The 23,840-nt window shown below is 52.9% G+C and overlaps 1 protein-coding gene across 3 annotated transcripts in view; it reads left to right on the forward strand.

The window, feature by feature from the left end:
* The window catches only part of Rdl (Resistant to dieldrin), a 73,071-nt gene that overhangs the window by 18,664 nt on the left and 30,567 nt on the right, over positions 1-23,840 (forward strand). For 2 of the 3 annotated variants that reach the window (XM_037214098.1, XM_037214097.1), the window contains exons 2-3: positions 15,732-15,814; positions 23,313-23,380. In XM_037214098.1, the coding sequence (XP_037069993.1) occupies positions 15,732-15,814; positions 23,313-23,380 (151 nt within the window). Of the gene's footprint in view, positions 1-15,731; positions 15,815-23,312; positions 23,381-23,840 lie in introns of those variants that run through there. The other variant, XM_037214100.1, reaches the window with a different exon arrangement.

The raw sequence follows: 23,840 nt of genomic DNA on the forward strand, positions 1-23,840 counted from the left end.
AACTGTTAGGGGCAGTCTATCGACCCGCTTCGGTCGCATCCGCCCCACACTGTCCTGCACCTGATTGAATGGACCTGACTCGGCTGCGAACGCCCTGGGTGCCGGCGAGGGAAGTGGAGGAGAACGAATGGAAGAGGAGAAACGCCCACCGAATACATAACAGTGGCTCAATAAGATGTGATTGGATTGTTGCCCAGGCAGAGCGTGTATGGTGACGTCGAAATCAGCCGGAAAGGCTAAGTTATACCTTTCTTTGCACGATTGCATTCAGGTGCTTGATTGCCTGTTTATGCAGAAGATGCGCGCCGGGATATTGAGATGAAACGCTGGCGAGATAGGGAGGGAAAGAGAGAGATCGAAGGAAAGAGGAGGAATTGTTGAAAGAAATGAAGGTTGAAAGAAATAAACAAAAGCGGAAATAAGAGCCACGTAGGGAAAGGATGGTCCAGGCAAGAGTATGGCGGTTATGACAATGGAAACAAAGTGAGGAAGAAAACAAAGAAATATCTACTGCTGCCCAGGAAGAATGCTATCTAGAGCTATCACTTGCGTCGTGCATCCGGTTGCGCTGGACAGCTCCGTATCCGTTCACAGCAAGTTCATGCGCTGTGGATTAAATTGGTCGTTGCAATGCGAGACCGCCTCAGTCTGCTGTTTGTGCCGCTACGGCTCCCGTCAAACCTGACGGAGCAGCCCCGCCCCTCCCTGTGTGGCCCGCCCCGCCCCCTCGGTGCGGCCGCCCCACCCGCGCCCTGCTCCTTTCGACGCGGCCCCCGTCTCGCCGGCCGGCTGCGTGTCGCCGGACGCGCCTGATTGGAGCGCCGTGATCGAGTTTGTCGGGCGGCGGCGGTCGTGGCGCGCCGGCGGCGGACGACGCTGTTCGGTCGTGGACGTGCCCCGCCTGAGGGACGGCCCGCCGGCGGCCGCGTGCCGCCGTTTGTCGCAAAGTTGGGCCATGGGCGCGGCACGGCGCAGCGGCCGCTCTGCCCGGCCCGGCGATGGAGCCGACCCAACAGAGCAGCGCTGCGCCCGGCCGGGGACCACCAGGCGCCGTCCGCCGCAGGCCGGGCGCGCTGAGCCAGCGTCCCGGAAAGCACGGACGGGCCCAGCACAGAATCCAGGGAGGAGGCCAACGCCGTGCCTAGGCCGGGATAAGTGTCTGGACACCGAGCATGGATAGAGAACAGCTTTGTCTTTTTTATATTTTGGCGAACAAGACATGGTCCTCGCTGAGCCCTTTGGCTCCGCCAGCGCTGGACGCTGGTGGCGGGCGCCCCTGCATTGGACCGGCGTGGCATTGCTGGTGCCCAACTCTGCTGGTAGCGGGGCGGAAGAGCGGGGGCATGCCGCCGCGCAGGGCCCAGCCGAACGACTGTGGTGTCAGCGCGGTGCCTCGGCACTGGAGAGGCTTGTTCGTCGTGGTGAAGGAGCCGTGTCTCAGTGTTATTGGATACACGTGTAGATTATACCGCAAAGTGGGGAGGGATTGTGTCATAACACATAGCAACTGTAACTGATCTGCGGCCTGTTCCATGACGCAGAACACTACATTGTGCGTTTTTACGGGTATTGCCGTATTAACAGATGCAAACAATTAAGGCTCAACAACTCTTCAAACTGGTAAATGTCTCGGCATCACACTGCTGCGTATTATTCATTTATTTTCGGTTGATATGTTTACACGACAAGAGCTATAAGGGCGTGCATTGTATTCTCCTCGATTGATCCCACCAAAGAGATCTAATTGTCAACTGCCGATATCATTTTCTGATTTAACTTTGTGGAGAAAGTGAATGTAAGGCACGAACCTGTAAGATCACATGCTTCAAAACGACTGGCTATGCGTCTTTCGATCCAATGTTTTCAGGTGATTACCATTGCCGATCCCATCCCTTGCGGGTATCCTGCCTTGACGTTAAATCTGGTTTGCTCCTCAGAACTTGGTAAGCCTTACTTGCGCTGAAGAAAGCTGACGTGAAAAAGTTGATCTCATTTGAATAAACTTTCGGAGTTAGTCATGACAGTGGATGACGTACGCAAACTATTTGCGGGATAAGATCGGATGGAGAAAAGTTTGGGCACATCTTGATGTTAAGAACATGAAAACGAGTTGGCATAAGCGCCTGTTGCTACCAAACATGACAGAGGACGAACAATTAATGTGTGTTGTGCAGCCAGATGTGCTAAAGTGATAAGAACAGTGCGCCATGTTTCATTGTAGTGCTGAAATGACAAGACTTACTGACTTCTGGTAGGTATGCTGGGTATCAGCAAAGCGTTTTCCTGGTAATTGCAAAAGCTACAACCCTCGACATGAGCAACTGTACATTGTTTTTGTCCGGTTAACAATCTGTTATATCCTTTTATTAAGTGTACTATATATGTTTAATTTTCAGAAACAATATAAGCTGACAACCTCATTCACTTTTTCCAATTCACAAGCTTCAAGCAAAAGTTATAGTGAGGTCCACGGTTGACATCTCAGTTCTGTACTGTTCTTGAAATAGGTGTTGACCTTTGAATTTAAACTGAGACGTCCATACCTCAGAGGTCAAGCTGGCTTAGGACAACTGGGCGTGTCCTTCCGTCGCCTAAGTTCGTCAGTTACAGTTGTATCTTCCACGAACTGGTAGCTACGATTATTGCATTAGGTATGGACCTGTTGTCAGCCCGTGCGCAGACGAGAAAGTGGCTGAAAGGATCACACGTAATGCAGCTCGGTTGGTGTAACGACGGTTCGTGTTATAAGGCTGCGAAAATGATTTTGTTTCGTAGGTGGCTTTAACAGTCTGCTGCTGGTTTACCACACCTAAAATTGTATCCTCTTCCATATAAAAGAGTTGAAGCCTTGCCTGCAATATTTGTTGCATGACCCATGAATGATGATTCAGCAAAGTATGGCATTGCATCAAGCTTCCCTAGCGCTTTATATCAAGTTTGTTTTTATACGAAGTCCACTTTATCAAACTCGTGCTAGCTCCCCTGATTTGGAGCCTCTCGACTTTAGTTTCCATTATCTTGGTTCGTTTGTCGGGAAGTGCGAATTTCCTCGATGCTTTGTGCTTTTCATTGAAATGACAATTCCTGAAAAAGCTAACAGGAAATGGAACGATTTATCACCGATTTTATATGGTACACTGAATTGGATTCCTTCATTCCTTTTTCACCAGGCCCCCGTGGAGCGAAGTATGGCCATCTTTAAAGCTAACGCACGGCGATCGATGCGGTTCCGTAAATTGCGTTTATCAAAGCGTTTTCCACGCCACGTGCGGTGGAGTGCATCGAAGCCCATTCGCTGGGCCCATCTCGTCCCAATCAAAGTCGTCCTCGCCCGAGACGGTCGTCCATCAGCCGCGAGCGGCGCACACGAATGCGCCACTCCCGGGGGGGTCCGGGGCAAATGGCGGCCCGCGACGACGGCGCACGGCCGCTGAGGGGACCCGGGGCGGGATGGAGGGATCTCCAGCGGTGGTGGAGGGACCCGGAGAAAGTGTGGAGGGACCGCAAGCGGGAACGTAGGGCCCCGGGTGGTGGTGGAGGGACCAGGAACATTGGTGGAGCCAAGGACGCTACTGAAAGGTACTGAAAAAGGTTCCGGGAAAGGTTCAGGAATGCTGGAAGGGTGGGTAGGGGCTCATGAGTAAGAGCAGCTGGTAGAGGAGGGATGGAGAACGATTCCGGAGATGTGATTTAGAATTTCGTGATGAGAGGGTAGTGGAAGGGATCTTACTGGCAGAGGAGTGATGCCAACGGGTTCCAAACCGGAGGAAGTCCCAGGAGCGCTGAGGGGTGTTTCAGGAGCGCTTGTCGATTGCTGTCGCGCGGCGATAAATTGCGACCATAAAAATAGCCATTTCATTTGTTGAAAATAAACGAAATAAAAGAAAATGGGAAGTTGCTGGAGCAACGCTCAGCCCAAAGAATGCAAGGCAAGTGCACACATACCACAGAGAAAGGAAGTGGTTGCGTTTGAAGCTGCAGCCACTGAATCTGCATCAACTCTACGCGCCCAATGGTGCCGTCTCGTTCCTCGTGTGTCAGCCCACAGGTCAAATCCAAAACAAACGCGCCGCATGCACCGTCCGTCGCCCCAGAAACAGGGCGGCGGGGGAACCAGCGGAGTCGATCAATCCGGCTGCCGCCTGTTCCAGCCTGCACGTCTATTGGCATTTGCACCCAAGGGCGATCAAAAGTGGGCCAGTTGGGGTGGCCGCGTCGCGCGCCGTCCGTCGCCCGCTCAGGTGCACCTCCACAGTTCATGGCGCCTGCCATTTATCATCATAACATTCGCATGTGTCCCGAGCGCCCGCGCGCCGCCGGCCGCCGCCGCCGCGTCCGGTGCGATCAATACGGCTGTTGACAAACGGAAACAACCGGCCGGCAAACGCGGCGACTGCCAAACGAACGTTTATGCACTAACTACACCGTACACGGCTGCCAGCGAAGGTCAGGGCCAGTGTTTGTGCACGCATAAGCGACAGTCTGGGCTGGAGCAGACGTGAGCGCCTCAGCAGTACGACAACGGATTCTCAATGGGGCTGAATTGGCAAGCGAGCTGGAATAGCCCATACATGTCATGCATGTATGGGCATGTATGCATATCATACTTGTCCCTTAATGAATATTTGTCGGAGGAAATGAAAATACCCGAAGGGCATGTTCTAGGAGAATATATATATATATATATATATATATATACATATATATATATATATATATATATATATATATATATATATATATATATCTCTCTCTCTCTCTCTCTCTCTCATCTCCTCTCTCTCTCTCGTCTCTCTCTCTCTCTCCTCGTCCTCTCTCTCTCTCTCTCTCTCTCTCTCTCTCTCCTCTCTCTCTCTCTCTCTCTCTCTCTCTGTATGTAGGTAAAGATATACACAGGTATAGTAAATCGTAGAATATATATCACATTGGCTTCCTCATCAAACTGTTTGGCGGTGGTACTTGACGTTGAGTTGTCGATCAGCCGGAGCAGCCCCAGCCCCTCTAGACTTTTGGGGATTTTCTTGAGAACTGCGCAAGATATGCAAAATATTGATATGTCAGTGCAAACCCAGCATTTTGGCAGGCGTTTCCCTAAACACAATTAAGCGATTTGGCTGCAATGCAAAGTGGTTATATCAGTTTTGTTAAACTGAGTGCACAAACTTTTATACTTGGGAATGTGTGCCCACCCACGGCTTAATATCGGTCATGCATTTACCGAGATTGCTTTCACATTTGAATCGAAACGACCTGTGCTGTTAGACTCATTTATACCAACAAAGGCGTGGACGGTTCTAGTTCCAAATTACAAATGACCTGACGTTCAAATAATGCGGCACTGAACGGCTCGTAGGAATTGTGTGGGAATGCTAATTAACTTTAAGGAAAGGCAAAATATCTCTGCATGGGCTCTGAGTGATGCATGCAATTGAGTTACGGCAATAAGCTCATTCCGTGACGTAATTCCAAACCATGCCACGTTTGTGTTGTTTGTATGTATTATATATCGTTTGTATGCGTTTGCCACGCATAAAATGCACAACATATAATGATGTTCGGGAATCCAGAAACTTTAGTGTGGCCTTAACTGACTACCTACTGATTGTGTTAAATTAATCCTGGATATACTCTGGCCCGGTTTTTGATTATAAGAAGCCAATGACATGATAAGGCACGGAAGTAAAACTACATTTCAGTAACGCCGTTGTTTTTTCAGCCATTGTTTGACTGAAAAGGATGTAAAAACACACCACTTCAGCGGCAGAAACCACAAATGAACATCTCAGCGGGCGTACCATTTGTAAGCAACTCATTCGCCAACTTTGAGCAGCCCACTCACTGAAGGAATGGCTTCTAACATCCCGCAACTCTGCGCAATCTGTACATGCTTCTTCGTCTTTCATGGGACCTGCCTTATTGATCACTTTCGTCGCCTTGTTACTGTCGCCAACGCCATCATTTTGCGTTTCGTTCCGCTCTGCTTTTCAAGCTTTAGCTGAACTGTTCGCGAGGGCGTCATTTTGTTTTTGGCTCGCGATGTCAGTTTAGGAGCCATTCTCACTGGGGGCAACGGGATAAATGTCATTGACACGCCTCAGTCTCGTGTTTTCCTGTCTACCTGAAATGATGCGGCCGATTCCCTGTTTACCTGAACTGATGCGGCCGTCGCCCTGTTTACCCGAACTGGTGCGGCCGCTGCCCTGTCCACCTACTCTGGTGCGGCCGCTGCCCTGTCCACCTACTCTGGTGCGGCCGCTGCCCTGTCCACCTACTCTGGAGCGGTCGCGGTCCTGTCCACCTGCTCTGGGGCGGTCGCGGTTCTGTCCCCCTACTCTGGCGCGGTCACGGTCCTGTCCACCTACTCTGGAGCGGTCGCGGTCTTGTCCACCTACTCTGGCGCGGTCGCGGTCCTGTCCACCTACTCTGGCGCGGTCGCGGTCCTGTCCACTTGCTCTGGCGCGGTCGCAGTCCTGTCCACCTACTCTGGCGCGGTCGCGGTCCTGTCCACCTGCTCTGGAGCGGTCGCGGTCTTGTCCACCTACTCTGGCGCGGTCGCGGTCCTGTCCACCTGCTCCGGGGCGGTCGCGGTCTTATCCACCTACTCTGGTGCGGTCGCGGTCCTGTCCACCTACTCTGGCGCGGTCGCAGTCCGGTCCACCTGCTCTGGCGCGGTCACAGTCCTGTCCACCTACTCTGGCGCGGTCGCAGTCCTGTCCACCTACCCTGGCGCGGTCGCGGTCCTGTCCACTTGCTCTGGCGCGGTCGCAGTCCTGTCCACCTACTCTGGCGCGGTCGCGGTCCTGTCCACTTGCTCCGGCGTGGTCGCGTTCCTCATTTCAGCGTCCTTTTTGCGCTAAAAATCCCGTTGTGAGCGAAACTCCTCTGGTTTCTCATCACACGATCCTGATGGACTGTGTAAACAGTACTGGCCTCCAATCAGCTGGTGATGGTGGCATGGTTTCCCCAGGACGGAACGGCAAGTCTGAGCGAGAATACCAGCCAACTGCCCGTTGGTGACTATTGGCCCCGGTTTGAGGTCATGCTGATGACTGACTTGACGAGTCCATGCGTTCTTCGGCACACCGTATACGGTCAAGCCCAGTGGCTGTACCATGTGCGAGCTGTGCGGCCGGATCGTCCCGATGCGCACGCTGTGGGAACATGCTTGCGCGGTGGAGCTGCTGCTGATGAAGCTGCTGTGGCGGTCCGTGATCAGCAAGGCCCTCCCTCCCTTGATGGGGCCAGCGTACTCTGCGAAGAAATGCGTTAACCAGTTCAAGAGTAGCTTTGTAGCAGCCCAGCTGTTGGCACGGATCCCTCTGCTTAACCCTAACGGCGCCTCGCTGATCAAAGGCGGGTTCATTCGCATTCGCCCACCGAATCAGCAGTGGGAGGATGTTCGCACCGGACGTAATCACATACCGATTAGGGCAGCCGGCCTGGAGCGCTTTGCCGTCGGAGCTCAACCCACTTTGCGCCAACGTTTTGCGGACAGGGCTGTCGGGCCCTGGGTCGCAGGGGGGGATCGCGATTTGGGCCATGTTGTATGTTGTGTGGGACGGATATCGTCCGTACTTGCTGACGATCTCTGAGATGTTGTAGAACTGCTTGCAGATTCTATCTGTCGACTTCTTATGGGTCATGTTGGGGCTCTCCGGCGTATTGAGCGAGATGTTAGGGCGGGGCTTCAAAACTACTGCATCCCTGTCCGAACCGCTTGTCTCTTCTGTTGAATGGATGCGTATTTTTTGTTCCGTCTCTCTGAAAATCATAGACCGAACAGGCTAACTTTCCCTTATGATACCATAAAGTATATCCGCCACATGAATGATTCTTTGAACCATTCATGTGGCGCTTTTACGTCCTCGAAGTCTGGTAAAAATGCCGTAAACTTCTCCAAGCGGGGCTCTTCGCAGTTGCCAATGTGATATTTTTGAAGGGTGGAGTGTGGGACACCAAATCGCCCATCTGCTTGATTTCCCTCAATCCTAGTTCTTTCATTATAGCACGAGTAGCTTCTTGCAGTGCCGCTGTTTTCCATTTGCCGTTGTCCGTTTTGCTATCGTGGTTTCGCTGCATGCTTCTGAAAAAGTGGACAATTACCTTAATTAATTAGATATATCTTCCTGTAATATCATCACATTGGGAGTTGACTGGAAATATTAAAATCAATAAGAGGTGCACTTTTGCAAATAAATTGTAGTATGACCAGTGAATCATGAGGAAAACTCCCTAAAATGCGCCAATAAGCGGATTTCTTTTCGGATTTGCCCCACCTTTTTCAAAGTTGTGAGGGGGCTTGAGCCCAAGCTAGAGGCTGGAGCCCTTCGACTGAAAAAGGAACTACACCCCTCGAAACAATCATCAGACATGATACCACGTTACACAGTGACGCAACTTTAAACAGACCGATATTGGCGTGCGACACCCACGCCCAGTGGCTGCCCAATGGACACTGAACAGCTTATACTCAGCCATTCCTTGTTTGGATGGAGAAGGGCAGCCCAGGGAAACGAAGCAGAATGGGCTAGCCAGATCACACTATTAGTGTTAGAAGCTGGCGAGACAAGTCAACAGGCTTATGTTTGCATCGCTTATGTGTGGAGAAGGCCTGGTCTGTGTAGGGCAGGCTCATTAAAGTGGGTGACGTTAGCCGCATTGCTCGAGCGGCACCTAGAATGGAACGACTTAGCAACGGCTCCACAGACGCCAAAATGTTCATCATCCGCTCTCGGTTTCAGACACTGCCACGTTGGTGATAAAACATTGCACAAAGTTTTCAAGTGGTCCTGGAGTCCGAAACAAGGGCGTCACTTTCTAAAACAGACCTAAAACTCTTGTTCAATTTCTTCACAAATTTCGACAGCTTCAATTTGCGCCCCGTTGATAAGTTTTATTTCAATGTTTCGTTGCATCCCTAATTCTTTTGTTGCGGAGCAGCGTCTTCCCATTTCACGTCGGTGTCAAATTGCATTTTTGTGAGAAGCTTGAAATGAGATATAATTCACATGCAAATGTTAATTTGAGTCCTTGTGATGAAAGAAAATAGGTGTCGCTCTTCATTGATGGGAAGAGGCCCGAGGCGTGAATAAGAAGTTGTATGTAGAATGGCGTGACCTGGAACGGATAGCTCAGACCCCGTGGAAATTTTTAAGTACACTGCCGCTGCGCACCTGCATGAAAAGTAAACTGGACGTCCACGGCCTTCTCAACAGGTATGCCGTTAACTGGAAATTAACTGGAAATTAAAAATTTGTAATTTGTGCCTTGTGATCAACGAAAATAGGTGTTGTTCATTCATCGAAGGAGGCCGTGGCGTAAATGCAATGTTTTATGTAGAACGGCATGGCGTGGCACGGACGGCCGAGAGCCTATGCAATTTTCCAGTTCACTGCCACGGTGTACCTAGACAAAAAAGCTGACTAAACATACACCACCTTTTCAACAGATATGTCGTTAACTGGAAGGACAGAATTGGTAAGGACTGGTGAGTGAGCGTCCAGGGTGGCGTCTTGACAATAGCGTGACCAAGGGTTTGACACGTGTTGAAAGCAGGGGCGGCGCGACAGGATGAGGGGGAGGGGGGGGGGACAGAGAGAGCAGTTGCTTGCTCTCCTCTTGCCGGCAGGCAGTGGACTAGAGTATGCATTTGCCCTCTTCAAATTTTTGGGAGTCCCCTTTTCCCCAAAACTAAGAGCATTACAGCCGCCCGCAGATTACCCAAATTCAGGTGAAGAAGGTCTAAGATAGGGAGTAATAAAGCGGAATCACAAGGCCCTTCCCTACTTTAAGAGACCCGTTTTTTGTATCATAAGGCCTCCTTATATATATATATATATATATATATATATATATATATATATATGTATATATATATATATATATATATATATATATATATATATATATATATGTATATAGATATATCAATGAATAAATTGGCTCAAGCCGTAGGTCAGCAGGTCTAGTGTTGTGTTGAAGAGGCCGCTTCATTGGCCCGGGAGCATCCCTCACGAACTTGGGTTACTCTGGTCTGGGTCAGGAGGCATCCTTTATATTCAGGAGACATCATTTCCTAAACATGAGGCCCCTTTCACGCGTCAGATGGCCGCGGTTCCAGACCAGGATACCCCGTTTTGGGATAACGAGGCTTTTTGGCTTCATTTGTAGGCCCCTTCGTGGAACGGAAGCATGCTGTTCTGGATCGGGAGGTCCCATGCATCAGTATGTCTGTTTTAACAGGAGGTCCTGTTGAAGTATAACAAGATCCTTGGCTGTATAATCAGAAGGCCCAGTTCTGGATTTTTTAGTTGTCAGCATTTATTTGCTTGGGTATGATGCATGGAACACTTCTATGAGGAGCGCATGCCCTCGTGATGTGTCTGGGTACCTAGTGAACCAAAAGATAGGATAAGTTTTCTGCCGTTCTTCGGCCCAGTATTTCCTCTTTGCTCATAAGCATTTAGGAGGCCCAGCGAAGCACTGGGGTGACTGAAGTCATCATTTTGAGGAGGGGCTTAGCCTTCCCTCCCCCGAAAGTGTATAAAACACGTCCCTGTAGACATTGAAAAACATCGTTTTCTCACAGCAACATCCCGAAATAGACGATGCACTATCACTCATAGCAAATCGGTTCAAACCAAGAGATCGTCTTTTCCGTCTGTCTCTTACGCAGCCTTCAACAAAAGCAGTCAGCTGTGCTCTGTTTATGCTTTGCTCATGGGCCAAATGGCTGGCACTACACCGCGGCAGGTGCTACCCCGGCTGGATCCGCAGCGAATCAGGTCTCGTCACTGCGATCTGACGCAGGTTTGGCGAACCGACCGCCTATTCCGGGATCAAGGTCGTCCGTCCCGTCAGTTTCCCGTGCGGCGCTCCCTCGCCTCTGCCGCCCAGAAACCAAAGGTCAGAGGTCGGCTCGTTACTCGTCGGCTCTATCCCGAACTGCCTCCATGCGCGTGAAGAAAAATAAGAAGAGAAAGATGTGCCGCGGCAGCGCGCGTGCGCGCGGCGGATAGGCCGCTCAGAGCGGCGGACAGCGTGTCGTCCCGTGACGGTCGGCGGCGGCGGCGGTCGAGTTCCCCAGTGACGAGCCGCCTGATCAGGGTCAGCCAGTGACGTCAGTCGGGAGCAGTCGGCCGCCGACGGCGTCCCGGTAGTCGGCAGGGCTGGGCGGCTGGCCGTGTCACGGTCAGAGGATTATTTATGGGGCACCCGGCCACCACAAGTCACCATTACCGGAGGGGCGAGGCTGGTAGGGGGTGTGACGTCGGCTGGGCGCAGAACTGTCGGTGCTGCAATGCGTGCATCGATTGAAAGCCGCCGACGTGTGCTTTGCCTGCGGCCGAGGACAAGAAACGAGGACTTGGATTCAACGATGCTTTGTTCGAGTACTCTTGGACCCAATCATTGGCTTGATCATGCATTTAGAGGCCAGCTGGAAAATAAAGTGTTGACTGACACCATGCACTCATGTCGCAATTTGTGTCTCGGAAACGTATGCCCTGAATATGCAGTATGTCCACAGCCGTCCCTGCAAAGCATTGGGCTAAATTACTAACAAACAGCAGTTACTAGTTTCCTCCACTGATAGCGAAATTTCTTATGTTATCAGGACAAAACTTCCAAGCAAATGCAAGACAAGTGCGTGCTCGTGGATCTCAGCGGTTTAAATTCAGGATGGTCTCCGAACAGCGCCGCGGCTTGAATCCAACTTCCCCGTAGCGGCTGCCAGGGAGCTCTTCTCCGACGTTCCTTGTCTCCGATCATGACCGTCGTCGTCTTCCGTCGCGTACCGATCACTCGGCGAGATCAAATATTCAACAACCGGCCACCCCTCTGATTGACTGATTGACTGATGCATATTCTATTGATTGCCGCCTCGACGGCGATGGAGCCTGGGGGTCCGGAGCGGAGGAGTCTGCTCTGTTCAGGCGGTCGCGGCCGTCAGGAACGTCCCACCAGCGGCGTCACCAACCGACAGGCCCATGTCCAACATTGACGGTCGCATTCTGTATAAGGTTTGTGTGCTAGCAAACGTCAATTTAAGCGATGGATATTTATTTATGTCTTAGGTCACTGCACCACATTTCTCCATATCTGGCGCAAAGGTTACTCTTTAGCACCGTACACAATCGGCGTTGGGTGCAAGCAATTTCAAAATGTTGGCCAAACTGACATTGGTATTTGATTTGAATATTGACACTGGAACAGACCATTGTCAGATTTGTTTTATGGTCCACAACTAAATATAGTTCTAGAAAGTTCAACGGCGGGCTACCGCATGATGTTTCATCAAGCTATCCAAGGCATTTCCTCAGTTGCTTGCATACGCTGACACGCTACGCGCTCAGATGACATGAGCTCCCAAAACACTAAACACAAAGGTAAAGATCCCCAATCATCTTTTATTTAAGAAGACAGCAGTTTTAGTGATTCTCAAAATCGGGTATCCAACACAGGTTAGTGCCAAAATGACTTGTTGAAGTCTTCTCTAACAACTTTAATTGAGCTGTAGTTATGAGCAGGGGTTTTGTGATGTTGGTATTCGCTTACTGTAGGATGTTTTAAAATTCCGTTTATTCCGTTCCGCAAGGTTGCCAAAATGTGCCAAAATGCCAAACTGCCAAAATGCGTAAAATTCTGTAAGGTTGCCAATACTGGAATATCCAGCTGTTTGGACTGGTAACTTTTACCCTGCCACACCAAAAAAAAAAACAAACTATAAGCCGATGCTTTCCATTTGGCAAATGCTTATAACGGTATATTTTGCACACCAATTGTTTGCTGCTTTCTGATTTTTCTAACTTTCCATCATGCAAATGCACCGTGAATATGAAGCAAGTAGGTAAAGTCAGGCAGATGTGCAGAAAGAAAAAGGAAAGCATTAAAATCGGAATTGGGACTCTACCAATGCACCATAAGTGCATTGGCCAAAATGATGAAGAAGCAGCAATAGACTTCCGCTACTTATTACTGTGGACTTGATGAAATAAGAACAAAGTAAATTAAACATGACAAAGAAATTGTTTCGATACAGAATACATGGAACCCGGCACTGCCTGAAATACCCTGCAGTTATATTTTCATCTCTAACCTCATGTATTTAGCAGGGTATTATAACCTCATTTTCATCTCTAACCTCATGTACAGTTTTTTTAGAAGGTACTTTGTGTGCCGCACGCAACCTTTCCATCACTTGTGCAACACCTGATCGGCATTTGTAGCAGCATGTTTATCTGATGGTCGACTGTTTATTGAGATGTGTGGTAGAAGTCGACAAAATCTACTTCCAGTTGCCGTTCACCTTCCCAACATTTCTGTTTGAAATGGCTTTATTGACATTTGTCTGCTGGTGCAGCCGGTTAGCTGCACCTCCTGTCATATCTCCCAAGTGGAGTATGATACTGTTGTGTTCATGTGCTGTGGTCCTTTTGAGCAAAGATGGTTTAACATGTTTGGAAATCATACTCCAGTATGCTGACTTGCTAAGCCATACCTTTCAATAATTCCGGTGTAAATGTACACGCTTAAGAACACATTTCTAATTGAAGCTGATGATGTATTTAGATCAGAGATGTACGTGTCAGACATGCATAGTAGCCATCATTGGTTTCTCCATAGTTTGTCAATTTATTGAAGCAACATACTGTTTTGCCCAGGCATACTGCGTTTTCGGTGATATGTTCATTAGAGCAATTACGGTAACTGCTGGGAATATCCAACGCATGCTAGTTGATGTCCACGTTCTTCCTGCAAGGCACAAATTATTTCCTCTGAGAAGATGTACTGCGTCAAGCATAGGACTGCTCGACCGCGACCCAACATTGATGCCCTATACTGAGTTACTTATAATTTTGAAGATTTGTGATGCGATAAAATGCGAGATGTCTCAAACATTTAGTTGTATGCAAAATCTCTGTTAAACATTTCGTTGGCAAATGTAAAACCAAGCCGGTCTACATCAGCTGTTGGTCGGCGAAATTTTTGGACTGCGACCGGCATCACTCGTGCACACGAACGCATGCAGAACCATGCACCACACATGTCAAGCGGCACGTTTTGACACGGAAGCTGCGGCCAGGATGCGAACGGCGCCTGCATCCTGCTGGGCCCGCTGGGCGTCGGGCTGCGTCGGCCGCCTTTCACCGCGGTCGCCGGAGCGGCGCGGCGTTTTTGCGTCCGGCGCCTCCCGCGGGAGCGCACTCGGCCGCCTCCGGCGCCGGCCCGGTTCGGGCCTCGCCACTCTATTGGTGGGGATGACACGACCCTCCATAAATTGGAGCGGCCACCGGAGCGCGCCCGGCGGACGCGACGGCCGATGCGGAATTTAGGGCCGCCGACGCGCCCACTCTTGACCGATCGCTGTCCGCGTGTCGGATGTGGAGGATCGGGGCACGCGGGGTCGGTGCGGGTCCGGCGCGCGCCAGCTGTTCGGAGCTGGCCGGCCAGCCGCCACCGACTCGTTGGCCGTCGGGCCGGAGCGCCGGCTGGGAGCAGAATGCGCTGGCGCTGGAAGACTGACCGGGACCTTTATTAGGACCTACACAGAACGACTGCCCACGCCGGCTGGGAGCAGAGTGCGCTGGCGCTGGCAGACTGACCGGGATCTTAGGACCTACACAGAACAACTGCCCGCGTGAAGAGGCAGGCGGACAAACAGAAGCATTCTCGACAACGATGAAGGGACCCCCGGCTGGCATCCCGGGAGCCTGAGGGAAAGTCAGGCTCCAGGGATGGGCACAGACGCATGGTGTACTCCGCATCATACCTTTACATGAAATGTTCGTGGCGATCTCCCTCATTTGCATGCTGAAATTGTATTGAGGAATGGTGGGGCAAGGCGGACAGAGTAGATGAGGGTTACTGCCAGGATTTTCGTAACGGGTAGCGGGGGTAAGGGGGAGGGGGAGAGCAGCAGAGGAAGTGGAGCATGAGAAAACGGATGGAGACGTCTATACGGTGCTAGTGTAAAAAAATGCAGGCCTAAGGGGCCCGCTCCCGCCCCCCCCCCCCCCCATGTCTTCGCCCGTGTTGTAGAATGTGCAGGCAGCTCTTGTACAGTCCGTATTGGTGATACTACATAGCCAGCGCTTACTGAAAGTGATAACATTGCCTAAGAACTCCTCTGAACGATATCACGCGAGTCGGGTGGCTGGCTCCTATATATTTGCCGAATAAAAAGTCCTGTATTAATACCGTGCCATATTAAAGTATTTTGAGGCGTATATCATAATCATTAGATATTTTGTGCCGCATTTTCCTGCTGGCACATTGACAATTGCCATATTTTTATTGCGCGTGGCGGAAGGAAATGCTTTCAAGACGGTTTGCTATAGCAACGCAGTTTTATGAAACCGCAACCGGTGGTGCAGGATATCGCTAAATTAATCGTAGCTGAAGACGCAATTAAGCTGTGCTGTAAATAATGATTTTGGAATCGTTTTCGCAAATTCTCGTGTTATCCCTGTATTCTAAAGTTCACAGACATGTCTTTCTGAAGCATACTTATAACGCTAGTAGGCTTTGGTCCTTTGTATCTTCCTTGACACAGCTCTAGGTGGGGCACAATGGATAATTTTCTCGGTACCCGCACACAGAGGAACATTTATTGCAGAGTGCGATGCAAAAGATTTGAAACGACTGCGGAGGTATATCTATCTATTTTACGGAGTGTCTGATACCCAGACAGTACGAGCGCCTTGCTAACGATTATCGTTTGATCCTTTCAGTCAGAAGAATGGCGGCAACCTATCTGCAATTCTGGATTCTCTCCATCAGGGCTATGACAAGAGACTAAGGCCTAACTATGGAGGTAGGTGCACCGCCGCCGTAACAAATGGTGGTGTAAAAAACAGCTGTGTAAAGGCTAATTGAAATGCTGCTGGGATCTGGCTGCGATTTGGCCACTCCTCGAGATATCAAAAATATGAATCTAATGCGAGTATGTGTTTGGCTTTCAGTATACTTGACTTAAAGGATCACAAACAAATCCAGTATCGTTGATGTTAACGAAAGTTGTATTTTCAAAAACATTCCTGGTGTTACCTTCTGATACATGAAGTGTATTGCAATGGGAAATGCATGGCTTGCAGCTTCCTTCAGTCATCTTAAAGAAGTCGGTTATTCTAATAGGCATCTTAAAGGAGTTTAGAAGTAAGTGCCGTCCTGGACTATTAAGAGTCTACGCTCTGTTGATATGTGCAACCGGTATTTTAATAAGGCACTGAATGCAATTGGAATCCAAAACACCATATACACCTTTTTATGCTATAACTTCAATAGTATATGAGCACCAAATATTGCAGAAATTACGAAAAATAAATCATCTAAGCTTAAGGAAGCCTTTCAAGTACCAAACGTTTCCACTTCTGCACCAGATGACCTCTTTTAGAGTTGCCTGGATAAATCCCCCCCAAAATAAGCCGATGGTACAGAAGTCACTTCCTTGTGTTGGCGAATACTTTGCGAGTAAAACAGTTTTCGCGGTCCACCTATTTCGCGGAGACCTCCCAGAGCGCGGCACCGATCACATTCCCGCTCTTCGCAATTTCTTGAAAGCATTCTTGTAAAATCTTGAAAACGCAGTTAAGTGGATGTTTTTCTCAGAAGCATGGGTGGAGAATACTGTGTGGCGGGTGTGGCAACAGGGATATTGACTGTCACTCAAAATGTTCATGGTTTAATAATATGCCTGTTGAAAGACGGCCGGTCTGATGGCGTTGCAGGGCTAGCCAGCTTTTCAGTATCTGTCCCCTCTGCTCCAGAAGGTCCCGTAAACCCCCCCCCCAAAAAAAAGGCCCACGCCAATCAGGTGTAACTATTTATCGCAGCAAGCGGGGCCCGCCCCCCCCCCCCCCCAAAAAAAAGATGATTGTCTCAGTGGACTATCACTGTGCTCAAGGCACGGAAATTAGCAAAAATCTCAATGAACCGCTAACGTCTCATCACTCCAAAGTAGGGTGGACACGGCGAGCACTGATGTGCGCTCGCTGCGACACAGCGAGCGATATTTACACTGATCTGCAGAACGCGACGTTCTATTATCACCCAATACTGTCGGCGAACAACGGGTGGAGGCAAAAGCTGCTACAGGCGCGCTGAACAGTGGAGGCACATTGTTGGCAATGCCATGGTGTCGCAAATCGCGGGAGTCTCTTCGCAGCGCGCGGGGGCGGCTGCCGCGACGACCCGCTATCAGTGCAGGAGGTCGCCGCGGCGGCGCGATGACAACTGACCGATGACGGCCGCCGCGGCCCCCGGGGGCCTGACAGACGCTCACCGCCGCCAGATGACGGAGCGAGCTCCGACAAAGGCGGCGGCGGCGGGCCTGCGCGCCGGCTCGCCCGTCGCCCATTCGTCACGGGGCAGTGGCGGGCCGCCGGCGCCGGCGACTCCCACAACCGCCGCGGCCCCTCGCGCCCGGCCAAGCGGCCTGCCAGGAGTCCTGGCGCGTCGGCGGGCACGGCTCGAGTTGGCGGGCACAGTTCGAGGGACTCTAGAGAGCCGCGCAGCCCCTCCTGACGCGTCGGCGGGCGCCGTTTGAGGGATGCTAGAGAGCCGCGCAGCCCCTCCTGACGCGTCGGCGGGCGCCGTTTGAGGGATGCTAGAGAGCCCCCCCCCCCCCCCCGGCGCGTTGACGGGCATGGCTCGAGTCGGCGGGCACGGCTCGAGGGACGCTGGAGAGCCGCCCCCTCCCCCCCCCCCCGCCTGGCGCGTCGGCGGTCACGGCTCGAGTGACGCTGGAGAGGCGCGTGGTCCCTCCTGGTGCCGCTCTGGACCGGTGGTTGGTAACCGGTGGTTGGGTTGGGTTTTTGGGAACGACAACAATAGTCATTGGGCTGCTCTATCTCCTGCTGCTTTTTTCCCCACTTGGTTTGCCTCTGCTATTGACACACACCTTGTTTTGTAGTCAATCACCGACGGCATTTTAGTTAATAACATATCGTCGGTATATTATATCAACGATACAACATGCCTCCTACACAGCCAATGCAACATGCGCCACCCGATATCTTGGAAGAAAGTTGGCGCCACCCTGAAATTCTTGTTTAGCAAATGTCTAAAGCTTTGCAACATGTACGATACTTGTGTTTTCCTACCACTCAGCATAACATGCAGATTGGTCCAGTTTATACCTTAAGCCCTTAAACACACATTTGCATCCCGTTCGCTTGCCGTGGTTTTCAACGATATGCAAAACAGACGTGTCACGCTCACCCCAACACAAGTGCAAGTGTAAGGTCGGAGTAGACTGAAAAGTAGTGACCTGCTGTACGTCAGCTGAGTGACTCAAGACTGCCAACCGTCACATAAATCTGGAATAAATCACCCTGATACCACTCAACATGATACAACTCACCTAACTCTCCCTCACGTAGAGTTACATAATCTTCTCATAGCATTGCCTGTCCCACATCTCTCTCGCTCGGCCCCATTGTCAGTCTTCTCAGGCGCACTTCAGACTCCCGAAGCGCTGCACCCGCCCCTCCCTTCGCCGCCGTCGGGGGAGGGGGAGAGGGGCGTCACCCGACGCCGCGCCAGCTGACGGCAGGTGGTCGGCGACGGCGGTCGCGGCGCCCCGACCGCATTCCGCGCTTGCCGCCGCTCCGAAAACTATCCATTATGCGGGTAAATTGAGTGTTTGGCGCCGGTGCCGGTGCGTGATGAGTTCATCTGCCGGGGCAGGCGACGTGCCGTCTCGCCCTCTCTCTGCGCTCTTTCCGCACCCTCTCGCCCTCTCTCCGCGCTCTTTCCGCCTCTCGCCTTCGATGTCGACCTGGCCGGCGGTCTTCGCAGCAATATCCCGACTAAATATTCGCCGCACCGTCGGCCGGGCGGGGGTGGTTTCCTTTATCAGCGGCCACTGACGACTGAGCCGCGCCGTTCCGATTGAATGATGAGCCTGCGAGGGGTCGTTGGCGTTGTTTATGGAGGATTTACGCGCGTCTCCGAAGCAGCCAGCGGCCGACGTCGGCTAGCCGGCCGGCTCAGCGCCGTCGGCGGCGAGCCAGCCAGAGGAAGGCTTCTCCCGCCCGCCTGCTCGGGGTCAGAGACGTCGCCTTTCGCGTACTCAGGTCAGCCCGCACAGGCTGGCAGAGAGCAGTGGCAGGCCGCTGAAGGGGCCAGTCTCTTGCACCTGTAATGCACCAGGGCAACAGAGCTCACTTCTCACGGACGCGCTGAGTGAGGCTGAGAGCGGCCGCTGCCACAGTTGCAGCGAACCGAGCTGGCGGAGCCGCCGCTCGCCCACCGACGCTTCTCTCCCTCAGACAGCCCCTCCCCTCGCCGGTAGAGGTCTCCCGCTGCCGCTCGAGCGAGACGCCCGCCGTCGACAGCGGTCCGGCTTACGCGGCCTAGCTGGGCCGCCGGGGGCCACTTTCGAGTGCGAGTTCTGACGAGTTTGACACCAATCAGGTGCAGGTTCCACAAATCGGCGCCGTCCGCTTATTGTGTCAGCTGATCGATACGCGGCCGCCGCCGACGGCGTTGAGCACCACTAATAAGACGCCGTTCATTTGGGCCCGTCAGCCGTAAACTGTGTCAGTCCACGGACCGCGTCGGCGCTTCGACGAGCCGCCAAGGAGGGGAGGGGGAGACAGCGCTCGCTGGAGTCCGGCGACGTGGAGAGCGGACGTCCGGGGCCCAGTCGGCCCTCCCGTCCCGGCAGTGCAGAGTTCGAGTCCAGAGGGCCGCCGTCAATCGATGCCGGTCCCGCCGCGCCGCCTGTCCGCCGCCCGTCAGCTGGCCAGGACGCGGCTCGGGTGCCGAGCGGCTGACCGGTGCCGGTGCCGGTGCCGGTCCTCCGTCGTCCGCCGCCGCCAGGGGCGCGCCCTCACCGCCCGCCCCGACGAGCCCCGCGCCGGCGGCGCTCGGGGCGGCAGGGGTGGCGTGCCGCGAAGCGTGTTGATTGCGTCGCGCTCGGCACGGCCGGCCATTTGCGCGGCTGGTGCGCCCTTTCCCATTCTGCCGAAGTTGAGCGCTCTTTTTCAGGCTCACGTGCGCCTTTGCAGAGAACGTGGTATCGAGTTCGATTTCGACTGATTCCAGCCGTGATTGAGCCGGTGCCTGGCACGCGAGCCGCGCGATCTTCGACCTGCGGTTTCTCTCTTAACTTTGCTACTGACAGCAAAAATGGAGCTGGCCTCCGCAGCAGAAATGAGCTTTCAGGCTGCTTCTTTTTCAGAGTGAGCACAGACCAAAGACCACACAAACAGTAGTTTACGTTAAAAATGGAGCAGCTACAAGGCGTTTGGACGGCTGTATGGGTATTGAGATGGTCCCAGCCACATTCCGTGCTCGCGGTGGGCGTGGAAAGTTCAGACTTGTTTGTCTGTTAAAAGCTTTGTAAAGTAAAGCTAACATTTGAACTGACAAACAAGGCGTCGTTTTCCACCCGTGGCGAAACACAATCTAGTTTCGTCGTTCTGGAATTAGTCACGTCAGGGGTAAAGTCCCACATGCGTATAAAAAATAATGTTTCGTGATTCAAGCTCAACGCCTAACAATTCGATGCGCATTGTTTTAGTGGTGAGACCCACCGGTGCGACCTCCACCCTCCTCTTTGACCAGATCTTACAAATTTCTATTAAGACGAGGCATAAATACGCCATGGTGAAAGTCGACTATTTTCCTGCAACCCAAGGAAGACACGCCACTCATGCCGACGTTTCCCCGCGCGCGGACTGAGACGGTCAGCGCGGCGGGGCCGCACGCGCCGTCCGCGGAGCCGGCAGCCGGCCCAGGCCTCCGCCAGCCCCAGTCGCCACCGTCGAACGCATGTGTAGGTCCGCCGGCGACCGGCGGTCGCCGTTCACGACCCGAGTTGGGCCACTTTGGGCCTCGCGCCGTGCAAAGTTCGGCAGTATGGTCACAATAAACCACCGCTGCCCGGGCGGCTCGAACGCCGGAAAAGGCCGCCGGCGGCGCGGCGTCGCCGACCGGGCGGCGACGCGCGGACGTGCGCCGCGCGCCAGCCGACGGACGCCGCCGACAGCGGCCGGCCGGGCCCATCTCCGATTCCTGCCGAGTCAGTCGATCTGGAGCTAGTCAGTTCAAACAGACCGTGATACAGACCCAATCGAAGCGGTCAGGCTGGGAGGGTGGGGGGGGGGGGGGGGACGACGCCTGCGCAGCGGCGCAGTCGTGTGGGTAGGCTACGTCCGGATCGCGCGTCTCAGCGCCGTCTGTGTTGACACAGGCGGCTCTGACGCACAGCAGAGGCGCGTGCCGGAGGGACAGGAGTGCAGGGCGGTCGCTAAGTTAGGCTAGTTTCGTCGTTTGTTGAACTTTTTAACTGTGTGAACTAAGGCAAACGAATTAATTCTCTGTTTGCTGGGCTTAGGGCTTCCGGGAAAGATGAAAACAGGCTAATGATCTTACACAGATGTAGTTTGTGAGGGGCACATCAGAATGAACGTTGCCATTGCATTGCCTGCCGGACCAATTCCCTTCTCTGCCTCGTGCATATTTCAACACCTTGCCTTCATCTCATCTTGGAGGTAAATTAGGCGAGATTCAAGGGATTTTTTTTCTTGGAACGATAAATTGTGCAAGTCACGTAAAGAACACTATTTTGCTGATGTGCCTAATGTCAGCATGTAAATCGTTTCTACCTAAGCACTGAAAACGTTTGGTGAGTAGCGAACAGTGCTGGTTTCGTGCATTCCATGGATCTACCAAGAGTAATTCTGGCATGATAAAACGTTACGCTGAAATGCGTGAGATGTCCATCAGCCCGCGATAACTCACGGATTATTTATTCCACCAATAGCAAACGATTCACCGCTGCACCAAGTAAAACTTCGCAAACTACGTTCTGTGTAAAATTCCTGCGTAATAGAGATTAAAGAAGTTGTTGAGCATATTGCCCACTTCCAGCCGAGACGCAAACGTCCAAACTAGTAACAACACAATGAAGCATCACACCGAGCAATCTACCACAAACGTACCACACGAAATTGTTGAAACAAGTAACCATGCCCGCTTCCAGCTACCCCGCATGTGCCGCGTATAACTGTTGCCAGCGTGGCCTAATCACACCCCATCTACACCAGGCTTCTTTTCCGGTGTGGGACAGCGTGATGGGCATCCTCTACCACCACGTGCAGTCTGTGCCCTTCTTCTGTCTTCTCTGGTCTCCTCTATCGTGTCCCCTGACCCCAGCCTGAGCATTCATCCCTGCTTCTGCACGCCTCCTCCACCCCGCCTTTTACCCTGTCTCGTCCTGTGTTGTCTACGTCCTGTCCCGCCTCTTTCGGCAGGTGCACCGGTGTCAATGGCCTGTCCCGATCTACGCCGCTTTGTTCTGCCTACCTGCCGTGTCCGGTCTCTTTGCTGTGCCCGGTCTCCCCTGCCCTCTTCGGTCTCTCATGCCGTGTCCGGACTCCCCTACCGTGTCCTGTCTCTCCCGCCACATCAGTCTCCTCGCTGTGTCCGGTCTCCCTCTCGTGGTGGTCCCCACACCGTGTTCCGTCCCCTGACGTCGGCGTCATCCAATCAGCGGGCGGCACTACCGGCCGACCGGGCGCAATATCCGCCGCCAGGCTTTGATGCCGCCGCCGTCGGCCGTCTCGCGGCCACGGCGCAGCCGCACTGGGCCGGGCCCACCCCGGCAATAAAGCACCCAACACACGTCATAAATATTGCGTCTCGCCCGCCCCGGCCCACTTTATCAGAGACGCACGACGCACCTTCCCGGCCATCTTCGGACACTCCTAAACGAGCCGCGCTGCGGCAGCACGCACGGGGGACGCCGACAAAATAACAATATTTTGAGGTAGACCGCGCCGCGGCCGCCGAGCCGCCGGAGGAAATTTATGACCTACTTTCTTCATTACGAAAAGTCATTTGAAGTTTCTGAGATGCGGTGTCGGAATACAGATTGGCTTTTAACTCTCGAGTCCCGTTGGTCGATCGTGCTTATTGGGATATTCCGTATTGTGGTGAGCCGCTGAACACGTCTCGCGAACGGCACTGTCGTATGATGAAGTACCGCATGCAGCAAGCAGTCTCCACTCAGAATAAATATTGTGCTCAGATGACTGCAATTAATCAAGCTTATGAACGAACTGAGCATTAAAGATTCAAATCGCGTGCCTTGGCAATATGTTACGCGCGTATGTAATGCGTTCCACTTCAAAGGAAGCAATACGAATATTTGCTACGACACCTAAGTCTGCCCAGTGCTCGTAGAAACCCGTGACTGATATGTACCAAACTGACTGTGTATCACGAACGAGTGTCCTGCCGTGTCTACCGGGGCCCCGCACGGCCCCCGCGTGCAATGCTGACGCCTCTGCTGTGTATTGCAGGCACGGCAGTGGACGTGGGAATCACCATGCATCTTGTCAGTATTTCGTCATTGTCTGAAGTCCGAATGGTACAGAACTGTAGCCTAGACGCCGCCTATTCTGCCGTTTTCTTTGTCACACTCACCACTGACACGCCCGGCCGGCCGCTCTGGCCACACCGAGTGCTCCACTGGCGTACTCCCACTCTGTACAGTGTACAGCTGACCGAGCGGCGCCGGCCGAAGCCCCGGTGCGCGCCGCCCGGCCACCACGCGCACGGCCGCCCTGCTAATCGCCCGGTTAAAAAATCTCCGCTATTACGGCGAGCGATGACGCGCGCTACGCCAGGCTATCTCTGGCCGCGTGCGCCGCGGTGGGGCGGCCGATGCGATAGTGGGACAGCGCCCCGGCCCAGCTCGGGCCGCTGCTGCCGCCGCCGCCGCCGCCGCCGCCGCCTGCCCGGCCGCTGCCGACGACACATTAAATTGACGGATCACTGATAACGCCACTAAAATTCATAACTTCGGGGCGGCGGCCGAGGAGTGCGCC

Source organism: Pollicipes pollicipes, unplaced genomic scaffold (assembly GCF_011947565.3).
Source record: "Pollicipes pollicipes isolate AB1234 unplaced genomic scaffold, Ppol_2.1 Scaffold_3447;HRSCAF=4054_pilon_pilon_pilon, whole genome shotgun sequence".
Lineage (NCBI taxonomy): Eukaryota > Metazoa > Arthropoda > Thecostraca > Pollicipedomorpha > Pollicipedidae > Pollicipes > Pollicipes pollicipes.